Below are 12,523 nucleotides of genomic sequence, written 5' to 3' on the forward strand. Positions count from 1 at the left end.
GACAGGAACATTCAGTTAATCACACTTGGGATGTGCACACTGGCCAAGGCACTTGCACTCACTATGACACCCACAGAGCAATGGCATTAGCAGACCTCGATCACCCTCCATGGAAGGGCACCCTTCACATCTGCATACCTGGAAAGCCACCGTCGGTTGTGGAGTGGTGAGATTGCTGAACCACAGAGGCTGGAATGCCCTGTCCTCCTCCTCAGCCTGCTTTGAAATCTCTATTACGTCTTTCCTGCTGCCCCTGCTGCCAGATGATCCCAGCAGAATCTTGGGCTTTTTAAAATTTGAGTGTTTTGTTTTGCACAGTTGAGTTTTCATTCTGCTGCAGCCCCTTCAGGCAAAAGTGAACCCAGCCTGGGGCATGCTCTCAGCAAGGCCTCAATGACCAAAATCCACACTGGAGTGCATTTTGCCCCTCTGCTTCTGGGCAGTCAGCACTCCAGCTGCGGCTGCCTCACCATCTTCTATGTTCTCCTTGCTAGAAAAGCAGTATTTCAAGAAAACTCCTCGGTGAGCTTTCCCATTTTAATTCAGCCTGTTGCTTAACAAGCAGTCATATAGAATAAATACCAGTGCTGAACACATACTGAGGCTCCCATAAAGGATGCACAGAGAATTGACATTGTTCTTCTAAAGTTAAAAACCACAATTTTATTCAGGGGAGATCTTTATAAGCCATTCATCCAGTAGAGCTTGCTATTAGGTGCATACAGCGATACATCCATAAATTTTGCGGGGCAGCTTCTTGACAGAAATGCAATGCTGGCAGCAGCCTTTCTTGCATTTCTTGCAGCAGCCTTTCTTTCTTGCAACAGCCTCTCTTGCTGGCAGCAGCAGTTCCTTCAAGGTCTTAATTCCTACAGTAAAGCAACAGGAAGTAGTGGCCTTTGTGCAGCATCTGTATTATGGCGTCTTCAAGAGCCACTGCGTGCCGCAGACAGAATTATATGGACTCTGCCCACACTGGCCATCATCAAATTCTACCTAAAGTGTTTTCTTCTGGATTTCCCTTTTGTAACACTGAGTGTCAAAGTAGTATAAATCTTTTAAGAAAAATGTAATAGCACATAAAATATATACTTTTTTGAGACAGAGTCTTGCTCTGTCACCAGGCTGGAGTGCAGTGGTGCCATCTCGGCTCACTGCAAGCTCCACCTCGCGAGTTCAGGCAATTCCCCTGCCTCAGCTTCCCAAGTAGCTGGGACTACAGGTGCGCACCACCACACCCAGCTAATTTTTTTGTATTTTAGTAGAGATGGGGTTTCACCATGTTGGCCAGGATGGTCTCGATCTCCTGACCTTGTGATCTGCCCGCCTTGGCCTCCTTAAGTTCTGGGATTACAGGTGTGAGCCACCGCACCCAGGCCCACATAAAATGATATTTTTAAAAATCAATCTCTTGACAATGGTAGGAACATTTCCATTTGAGAGGAATTCTCTTTCTGTGCTTTTGTGTCCATTTGCTAGGGCTGCCATAACAAACTTTCACAGACTGAGTGGCTTATACAGGGGATATTTATTCCGGAAGCCAGAAGTCTGAGATCAAGGCATCGGCAGGGCTGGTTTCTGAGGCTGAGACCCAGGCCTCTTTCTAAGCGTCTGGTGGTTTGCTGGCCATCATTAGTGTCCCTTAGCTTATAGATCTCTGCCTGCATGTTCGAATGAAATTCTTCCTGTGTGCCTGTGTCTCAAAATTGTCTTTTTTATAAGGACACCTGAACCAGTCATTTAGGATTAGGGTGCACCCTCATGATCTCATTTTAACTTGACCGTGTCTGCAAAGACTCTGTTTCCAAATAAGTACCCAAGGAGTTGTCATCAACATCACCACCACCACCATCTCCATCACCACCACCATCACCACCATAACCACCATCACCACCACCATCACCATCATCACCACCATCTCCATCACCACCACCACCACCATCAGCACCACCATCACCATCATCACCACCATCTCCATCACCGCCACCACCACCACCACCATCACCACCACCATCACCATCATCACCACCATCTCCATCACCACCACCACTACCACCATCATCACCACCATCACCATCATCACCACCATCTCCATCACCACCACCACCACCATCATCACCACCATCTCCATCACCACCACCACCACCACCATCACCACCATCACCATCATCACCACCATCTCCATCACCGCCACCACCACCATCACCACCACCATCACCATCATCACCATCATCTCCATCACCACCACCACCACCATCATCACCACCATCACCATCATCACCACCATCTCCATCACCACCATCTCCATCACCACCACCACCACCATCATCACCACCATCTCCATCACCACCACCACCACCACCATCACCACCATCACCATCATCACCACCATCTCCATCACCGCCACCACCACCATCACCACCACCATCACCATCATCACCATCATCTCCATCACCACCACCACCACCATCATCACCACCATCACCATCATCACCACCATCTCCATCACCACCACCACCACCATCATCACCACCATCTCCATCACCACCACCACCACCACCATCATCACCACCATCTCCATCACCACCACCACCACCACCATCATCACCACCATCTCCATCACCACCACCACCACCATCACCACCATCACCATCATCACCATCTCCATCACCACCACCACCACCATCACCACCACCATCACCATCATCACCACCATCTCCATCATCACCACCACCACCATCATCACCACCATCACCATCATCACCACCATCTCCATCACCACCACCACCACCACCATCATCACCACCATCACCATCATCACCACCATCTCCATCACCACCACCACCACCACCATCATCACCACCATCACTGTCATCACCACCATCTCCATCACCACCACCACCACCAGCATCACCACCATCATCATCATCACAACCATCTCCATCACCACCACCATCACCATCATTACCACCATCATCACCATCATTACCACTATCTCCGCCACAACCACCACCACCGTCTCCACCATCATCACCACCACCACCATCACCACTATAATGACTACCACCATTACTATCATTATATCTAACCTTTAAACTGATCCTGTGTGAGGTACCATGTTAAATGCTTTACCTGAATTCACTCTCTTAGTCCTCCTTAGAGCCTGCTGGTGCATGTAGTATTATTATCTTCATTTTAAAAAGGATGATCCTGGACCCTAGAAGGCCAACAGGCAGGTGCTGGGAGGCAGAATTTGAATCACAGCCATCACGCTTAGGGACCTGTGCCCTTAAGGGAATAGTCAGATGGGCATTGTTTGCAGTAGCAAAAGCCCGAAACCAGGTGAATAATTCCTGCAAGGGAGCACTGTGAAATGATTGACCAACAGGTATATGCCTCATCATGCATGCATCTCGTGAGCAGAAAAAAAGCAAGTCACCAAATTTATACTGTATAACTTTATTTACGAATGTTCAAAAACAGATAAAATTTAGCTATCTATTGCTTGACAACTCACACATTTACAGTAAAACTTTAAACAAGACAAGGTAATGATTAACACATAATCCAGGCCAGTGGTTATTGCAATGAAAGTGGGAAAAAGAAGAAGAATGTTATGGGACCATTTAGAGGTCTGGGTAACGTGCAAACTGCTAATCTGGGTGTGTCTTCGTTTATTATTGCTATTTTCTATGTATATGTAAGTTACAGATACTCTTTTGTGTGTATAGTTCATTTCAGAATTATTTTCAAGTTTGTTTTTTTTTTTTAATCTCCAACTAGGAAAAAACAAATCCCAGAAGGGATGATGAGGAGCATCTCTAGAGGCTACTCTGGCCAGGGGCTCCTGCCTCTGACCATCTACCCTCCACATGTCTGAGCCTAGGTGCCTCTGTCTCTCCAGAAGGGCTAAGGTGGTGGACATAAGGAGTATAAATCTTAGGCTAAACACATCACATTTTGTTATTCCTGTTTAATTTGATTTAAAGCTAAATCTAGCGCTCTTTCTTCCGGGTAGATAGGAAACCCAATCTGAGATTTAGGAAGGCCTTGAACAGCCCTAAACCTGGAGGCTCCCCTCAGGACTGTAGGTGGGATGATGGATCCCCACAGTCCCACACACTCAGGATGCAGGACAGCTGGCGCCAGTGTTCCTAGTGACGGGACTCACAGAACCCTCACGTCTGTGGCCTCCTTACCTGCCAGGGCGCTATGCAGGGAAGCTCCCCTTCTTGCCTTCCCCCTTTGCCCCTGACCCTGAGCATGGGCTGCTTGGCCCAGGTCCAGCCTCTGCTGGGTCCACTGGGGCAAAGGGCAGTGTGACAAGGGACAAAGGAGCCACCCCTTTCTTACCCCAGAGCACTTACTGGGCCAACCAGATGAACTCTTACGTACTTGGTGCCCACACCAGAGCCACCTTTTTTTTTTTGTTTTTGAGACAGAGTCTTGCTCTGTCGCCCAGGCTGGAGTGCAATGGCATGATCTTCGCTCACTGCAACCTCCTCCTCCCAGGTTCAAGCAATTCTCCTGCCTCAGCCTTCTGAGTACCTGGGATTACAGGCGCATGCCACCATGCCTGGCTAATTTTTGTATTTTTTTAGTAGAGACGGGGGTTTCACCATGTTGGCCAGGCTGGTCTCAAACTCCTGACCTTGTGATCCACCCACCTCGGCCTCCCAAAGTGCTGGGATTACATGCGTGAGCCACTGCGCCCGGCCCAGAGCCACTTGTCTCTGATCAATCCCTTGGCCATCCTGGCTGTTGCCCCCACCCAACCTTCCTGGGGGCTGCAGACTATCCAAGGGATGATTCACCTCAGCAGAGGCTGGACCTGGGCCAAGCAGCTCATCCTCAGATCCCTCCCACCCCAGGTCTCTTTCCAGTAGCATCCACCTCTGGTGCTGGCCTTTAGGTCCCCTACCCAGCCCCTGCTTGATGGCACAGGGCCTATCTGCAAGCAGAGCCAAGCCCTATGGCCAAGAAGGGGCCTGACTTTTGGGTCAACTGGGTTTGTTCAGTCAACTGGGTTTGTTCAGTCAACTGGGTTTGTTCAGTCAACTGAGTTTGTTGACTTTTGCAGGTCAGCAATTGCTAAGCAGTCACTCAAAACCCAATAAACTTTGAGAACTGACCATTGTTCCATAACTCATTTGGAGGCCAAGCTTGACCTGAATGCCTGTGAGTCTTTATTTACCTGATTTGGTTTCGCTACGAAACACTAACCCATTTGCTCCCCACACCTCAAGGGGTGGTGTAGGATATGTGGTATCCACACTATAATCCAAAAAATTCCCAGGCCCAAATGCCGTTTGGCTCCAAAGGGGTGCAGGTGAAGGTCCATGGCACAGAAAGTGGGCACAACACCATCCTCAAGGAAGGCTGGGGTCTCCCTGAGGCCCCACTGCTCAGCCACCATTGCCGGGGTCTGCTTGTCACTAGATGATGCAAGGAGTTGCAAACACACACAGGAACACATCAAGTCTCATCTGCTCCCATCTCTCTCAAACTGGAATAGATGTGTCCACAGCTTACCGAAGCTCCTAGAAGACCCAGAGGGAGGCCTCCAAATGCCTCTCAGAGGCAGACTAGGTCCTGTGAATCCTGCCTGCTCACTGCCTGCTGCAAAGGGCTTCCAGGGGCCTGTCTGTCCTCTTCCTACCCCTCTGAAGACCCTCCCCAGGCACATGCACAGGCATGCACACCCATGCAACACAAACACACAGTTGTACACACATGCTCACAACACACATACACATGTGGGCACACATACACACTGCATTTAGGCACACGTGCACACATGCACCCTCCCTATCCAAGTTTTTCTCAGTACAACAGTCCACGGGACTCCATAGCAACCAGCTGCAGCATGCACTCATGGTTTCCAACTCGGAATAATAGAGAATGTGCACATGGTGTGACCCTAAGCCTGGTGTCTCCCCACAAAACCACCAGAACTTGCACAACCAAAATCATGTTGTCTGGGGAGAGCTGTCCACTTCTTTCCAGGATTTTATTCCAGATAGCTTTGGATCACCTCTTCTAGAATTCTTCTCAAAGCTAAATTCAGAATCAACAAAGAAACATGACCCATTGCACACCTGCCATGAGGAAACTGAAGCAGTTGCCAAAGTCAAACGACTACTTCAGATCAGTCCGCTCCCTGGTGCACATCAAAAGCTTTGCCTCTCAAACGGGGATCCCCACACCCAACTCAGCTGCCACATGGAAAGGTGACAGCCATGCAGCCTCTGTGAGAAGGTGGGAGGGCATCCTAGTAGATGGAGGCAGAAGGGCTTCAGGAAAATGCATTTAAGCATTCTATACCTGGAAAAGGGAAATTGGGAATTTACCCTTGTCATATTCAAAGAGTTCACAGATGAGTGTTGGTGCCTATTTCATATGGACAGTTTCCAGAGCCCTCAACAAGTGGCTCTGGGCTCCTTTATGTTTTCCTCCCACAATATTGAGATGAACCCGAGGAATCGATCCCAATCTTGGGATCCACAGGCCTCCTGGCTGCCTGCTGGGCAGTGGCAGCCCTCCTTCCTCTCTTCCCATCTGACCTTCTTATCTCCTGTGTCAACACACATTTCCCAGTACTACTGAATGTCCTGAAAGCAAACACTCAGCCACCTCCGGGAACTGGCTGGGTGTGATGCTCTGAAGGGAGCAGGTGCCTCAGCCAGGACAGACTCAGCAACAAACCGCCAGGCAAGTTTGACAGGGGGAGAGACACAGCCAGGGCTCGCTGCTCTGGGGGATCCGGCCCAGCCCCTGCAGAGCAAAGCAACAAGGGCAAGGCGAGCCTCAGTCAGACCATCTTTCCAAAGGCAGGGGCTCTGTGGAGGGAGGCTGGGCTCTAGGGCCATTCCATCAGCAACTTGTATATGAATGCTAGAATCAAACAGCCCCTTTGATCATGAATAATTTTAACATTCGCTGTACTGTCCTGAAATGAAACTTCTGGTTAATATAATGTGTCTATAAGTGATAGATAGATGATGTTACAGATGGATAGATAGATGATAGAGAAATAAAGATGATATAGATAGATTAGATAGATGATAGATAGATGGTATAACAGATAGATGATAGATAAATAGATAGATCATATATGTAATGCTTTAATGGTAATACAAAAAAAACTGACATAGATATAATACACAATAACATCTATTCTGATAGTAAATGTTTAGGCACAACTACCCTAGATGAAAAATCGAGTCCTCAGATGCGTGCATTCAGGTAAAATTAACGTAAAATTTCTGAGGATTCCGCCAGACAGTGGACCTTGCTTTGGTAATTCCAGCATTCACTAGGGCTGTTTTCTGAAATTAGGAACAAAGCTTGGCAAAGCTTGGAGCAAAGCAAAGTCTGGATCCTCCCTTAGTCTATGCCATAGCTGCAGTGTTGGGAAATCCAGTGTCTATCACAGCCATGAGAGAAGTGGGTGGTATTGACAGAACACAGGCATGGGACCAGACCAGATCCCCAAACACAGATCTGCCACCCAAATGAGAAGCCGAGGGAGCGACACTAGCCACAGTGCCGTCTGTCTGTGTGGGGCTTTCTCTGCTTTGCAGAACCTTGAGTGTCCTCAGCCCTGGACCACAAAGCCAGTAGTCCCTATGGTAACTGTTTCCACCAAAAAATGCCCCCACAAATTTCCAGCATGCCCCTTTGAGACCCACTCCCATGGTGAGCGCTGACGCAGGCAATAGAACCCAGCCCTGCAGTGAGGGTAAGTGGGGGCCAGCCCTTTGCCACCGTCCATGCCCAGCCATGATTCCTAAACTCCATCCTCAGCACAGGCATAGAGTCTTTGGTGGCCCCTCCGGGTCCCCTTTGTCAGCCCCTGGACTGTGTGGCCAAACCTGTGCAGAAGCACAAAACCCAGGCCATGCACAAAAAAAGGTCAGCCCTGTTCTGAGTGCCTGGGGGTCCAAGCAGGCAACTGGTTAGCTCTGCCTCTGACATGCCAGCCTCCCACAGCCAGCAGCGTGGGCCCCAGGCCAGCTCAAAAGCACTGGAGAGTCCCTCACATGTTGGCCCAAACCTGTAAATTACCCATCAACCCTGCGTCCACGTGTTTTGGATTCTAAAGAGTTGCACTTGGATAACCGGGTTCTGAAGCAGAAAGCCTCCTCTCCCGCCAGTGGCCCCAGCCCTGCTCCCTGCACATTGCACCTTTTTTCCTCATTTCTCGCCCACTTTGCTTAGTACTGAACATCTTTGTTCTAGAGGCCCCTTGACTTCCAGAATATGAGTATGCAAATGGGATACTGTGCCCCTGCCCTGTCGGTAATCAACCAACCCACTCTTGCTCCTCTCTTCAGATGTTCCTCTAAGTCCCACAGAGAAGACCACAGTTGTGTAAGACGGTTAGGTAAAGCTATGGGGCCAATGATCTTGTGGACAACCAAAGTCAGCACCTTTGCAAACCAGGATTCATAACTAAATATGCTGGCATTTCTGGCTTTATTCAAACCACTTCCAAACTAAGATCAGCACATAGACAGAATATCACATTCTAGACATAAACGTGGGTCTCCTTCCAAACATGAAACAAGCTAATGAACCAGCGAAAGCCCCAATCTTTGACTGGCTCACGAACTCAGTATTTAAAACAGTAACACTAGGCTTTTGTGGGAACTATTGATGCACATTTAAGTCTTTTAATAAGGGTAAGTAAGAAGAACTCATTCTACAAATGACTCTGGGGATGTTTTTTGGGCTAGTACTCAAGCACACGGCCAGAGCTTGCTAACTCGATGCCCAAATCTGGTGTCTGCTGACAGCTATCCTCAATAGTGAGCAAATTTCTTGGGATCTGGTTTTTTCAGTCTTTAAATGAGGCCAGGTGCGGTGGTGCACGCCTGTAATCCCAGCACTTTGGGAGGCTAAGGGAGGCAGATCACTTGAGCTCAGGTGTTCGAGACCAGCCATGGGCAACATGGAGAAACCCCATCTCTACCAAAAATGCAATTAGCTGCTCATGGTGGTGTGCACCTGTGGTCCCAGCTACTCAGGAGGCTGAGGTGGAAGGATCACTTGAGCCCCTGGAGGCAGAGGTTGCAGTAAGCCGAGATGGTGCCACTGCACTCCAGCCTGGGTGACAGAGCAAGACCCTGTCTCAAAAATAAATAAATAAATAAATGAGGCTAGGAATGGTGCAGACATACCCACCCAAGAGAGATGAGGATGGTGATGGTGAGGGGCCAGGTGACGTGACAGCAGGAGTCTCCAGAGCTGCCGGGAGCCCCTCGGGCTGGGAGGCACCATGGGTACAGCAGCCCAGATGCTGCCGCAGGGCCACTCCAGTGTGCTGTGCTGGGCAGGGCCCTCCCAGGTCTCTGCAGCAGGGAGGAAGCGAGGTGTTACTGGGCCAGCTCTGTTCTCCTGAGCCGGACTGGCTCCCGTCATCTGGACCTAAAGTGGCCAAACAGGTTTTCCAGGTGGCAGCTGAGCTTCTGCAGCATCCGGAACACTTTGTTCCTAGTAGTGTCCCGGAGGGCTGTGTTCACAAGCCAGGTTCAACGTGCGATGGGAGCCTGACAGGGAGGGCGTATCCTTCATGTGTCCCCAAGCGTGACCCAGAGCACTCCAGAGAAGAAAGTCATCCTCTGTCGGGTTAAACGGGGCTGTGTTTTTAGAGCAAAGGACAGAGGGAAAGGTCAGAGTCTCTCTCGTTCGTGCCCTTCTCAGGAGGATCTGAGCTCCCACCAGAGAAGAGGCCTAGAAAGGTGACACATCTCTAGCAGGGCCCCAGAAAATTACATTTTGGAGAAAAGAATGCCTTACCTCATTCTTTGCTTAATTGTCTATGGTAGTGGTTCCAAATCTGGGGAGGTATTTTTATACAGATTCCCAGGCTCCAATCCAACTAGAATCTCTGCAAGGGGAACCCAGGAATCCATGATTCTGATGTTACAGGTGTAAAGGACTAACGTTCAGGTGCTGTGACCCACACTCCCAAGATTTCTGGGATACTCACTCCCCAGAGTTGAGATGATAAAGGCTGAGGCATTTCTAAAAATATCAGTCAACTGGTTGAATTTCATTTCTGGTCATGACCACTAAAATTCAACTGAGTCCCAGAGAAAAATTCAGAGATAGTGCATTTTTCATTGTTTTCTTGCCAGAAACTTTGGCTCCGTATTCCTATGCCATCCATTACCATTAGCTGTGTGCTCGCCTGCCAGGGCTGGCCCTGCATTCAGGGAGCTCACACACCCTCCAGCTCTGGACTTCCATACCTGGCTGGGGCACCTATAGCCAATAAGCCACTCACATTGGTAAACCTGGTTTAACTCAACTCTCCTGGTTTCTGTGTTTCAAAATCAGAAATCAGCCAAATGTCACTCCCCACCTGGACCGCCAGCTCTGGAGGAAGGGCTGTCAGGTCTGGGTGTCTGCAGCTCAGCTCGGCACCCGAGGGTGCAAGGAAGAAGCCAGTGGGTACATGAAGGACAGCTTGTTTCTCTTTCTTACTGCTGGCTCTCAGCCAATGTCAGAGGATTATCATAGCCCCTACTGCCTCTCCTCTTCTAGACCCCCACTCCCTCTCCTCTTCTCCAAGCTGCCATTCCTGAAAGCTGCTTTCATCTGCCTTCCTTCTTCAATAAGGGAGAAAGGAACTAATAGCAGTTGAATTTTACTGTGCCCGGTGCTTTCATTCTATGTTATCTCTGAAAGCATCCCATTTCTCAAGCAGCCTTTTGTAATATTATCCCAATGAGAAAGTAAGGCCCAGAGAAGTTAAGGACTTTTCACAAGGTCACACAGCTGGTAGCAGAGCGAGCATTCAGGCTCCAGCCTGCATAAGGCAAAGTTGGCCCTTGAGCAAAGTTCCTTGGAATTCAGAGGAAATGCTCTTGTTTCAGAAATTGTCATCTCTACAGGGCCAGGTGCCACAAGGTAGAAGAACAGCCCAGTGCCCATCAAGGCCCACACACAGAGCCCAGGGCAGGAAACCCACACAGGAGAGCCACAGTACCCACAGAAACCACTCCCATCAGCCCTGCAGGACCCTGACGACACGTGGCCACTGCTCTTCCCTCCAGGCCCGCCTGGGAAGGCAGTGGGATGGAACATACAGGGAGAAAGGAGTGCTGTTGGGGATCCCTGGGACTTCCCCAAGGTGCCCAGATGGCCCACAGAAGCACCAGGAGAGTGAGTCACAGCAATTGCTGGTGACCAGCAAGGAGACAGTGAGGATTTCGGAGCCCAGTTCTGGGGATTCTTGGGCCCATTTTCTTTGTGCACAGTCTGGGGGAGGTGGAGGGGTCAGTTCCTCTTAGATCCTTTCGAAAGTCTCCTCAAGAACCCCATCCCAGTATTGTTCCTCTTCCCATCCCCCACTCCTAACACCCCAGGTGACAACTCAGGGGGACGTTTGTGCTTGGACTTGTAGTCCTAGTCCAAGCAATGACCTCCCACTGAGCGTCTCAAGCATCAACCGCAGCACTGAAAGTGTGTGCTTTGCCGCACAGGGACAGATCCCTGGAGTCCTGCTGTCACTACTTGGTCAGCTGAAGAACGGTGTGGGAGCACGGAGCAGGAAGCAACTCCGGCAGCCTCCATGCAGAAACTGCGCTGTGAGCTCTGCCAGCAGAAGCAAGACAAAGAGGAGGGCCTGGCTGACCCGGTCACAATGCAGCCCACCGGACACCTTGCTTAACTGCGTCGCACAGAACAGGCTGCCCTTCGTCACAGCCTCGGCCACAGGCCAGGGCAGCCATGGGCAGGGCGAGAATCGGCAGCCACCCAGCTGCTCTACCATCTGTAAAATGAGAGAACGTGCGGCTGAAACTATAGGACACAGCACAGACGCCTGCCCGGTAGAGTACCCCAGGTGGCTGCTAATCACTGCATGCTGACCACCACCCCCCGCCCCACCACCACAACCATGCGCCCTTCACAGATGGAGAAACTGAGGCTGGCAGCAGCAGTGACATTGTTGGTGTCCGGATAGCACCCCCAAGGCTGGCGTACACGCCCCCGAGCGCTCGGCCCCTGAGGGTGGTTTCCAGATGGCCTGAGAGTCAGCTGCCTCTGTTTTCTTAGGAATCTTCAGCAAAGGGGACAGATGACCTGCTTGTGTTGTGCAATTTGTGTAGTGCTCTGGACCTCCCTCTCTGGGGTCACTGTCTGCTGCCGTGGCCAAAACAGCATGTGCTGATTTGTAAATAAACACAGTGAGGAGCCCCCTGAGCCCGCAGGAGATGATGATGGCGCTGGGGGCTGAATTTCACAACTGCGTCCCTTTTTGTTTTCAATTAGCTGGGGAGGTGGCTGCCTGCAGGAGGGCAGGAGGCGAGGGGGAGAGGCTGTTTTCCCTCTTGTTCTCGGGGTTGCCCCAGGAAGAAGCCATTCCACAGACAGGCAGGGCGTCCATCCACTAAGATCCCGCTCCTCCTGGGCTGCCCTCCGGATTGGTGGATCAGTGGATTAGTCGCTCCAGGCCCAGCCCAGCCGCACTTGGCAGGAGCCCAGCAAGAAGTGTTGTCCTAGAGCCAGGCAG

The 12,523-nt window shown here is 50.4% G+C and overlaps 1 protein-coding gene across 1 annotated transcript; it reads left to right on the forward strand.

Annotated features, from left to right (window-relative positions):
• The first annotated feature begins 766 nt into the window (after positions 1 to 766).
• On the forward strand, positions 767 to 9,635 carry LOC103783039 (putative uncharacterized protein UNQ6494/PRO21346). The gene is made up of 2 exons (XM_008952276.2): positions 767 to 874; positions 9,192 to 9,635. Exons 1-2 carry the CDS (start codon positions 767 to 769, stop codon positions 9,633 to 9,635), a joined length of 552 nt encoding a protein of 183 aa, XP_008950524.2.
• Positions 9,636 to 12,523: the final 2,888 nt, after the last annotated feature.

Source organism: Pan paniscus, chromosome 11, assembly GCF_029289425.2.
Source record: "Pan paniscus chromosome 11, NHGRI_mPanPan1-v2.0_pri, whole genome shotgun sequence".
In the NCBI taxonomy this organism is placed as follows: domain Eukaryota; kingdom Metazoa; phylum Chordata; class Mammalia; order Primates; family Hominidae; genus Pan; species Pan paniscus.

Excerpts from the sequence above, each read along its gene's own strand:
- LOC103783039 (XM_008952276.2), top strand. The coding sequence starts at position 767 with ATGCAATGCTGGCAGCAGCCTTTCTTGCATTTCTTGCAGCAGCCTTTC. Across the intron at positions 875-9,191 it reads TCAAGGTCTTAATTCCTACA|AGAGATGAGGATGGTGATGG; the intron begins GTAAAGCAACAG and ends TACCCACCCAAG.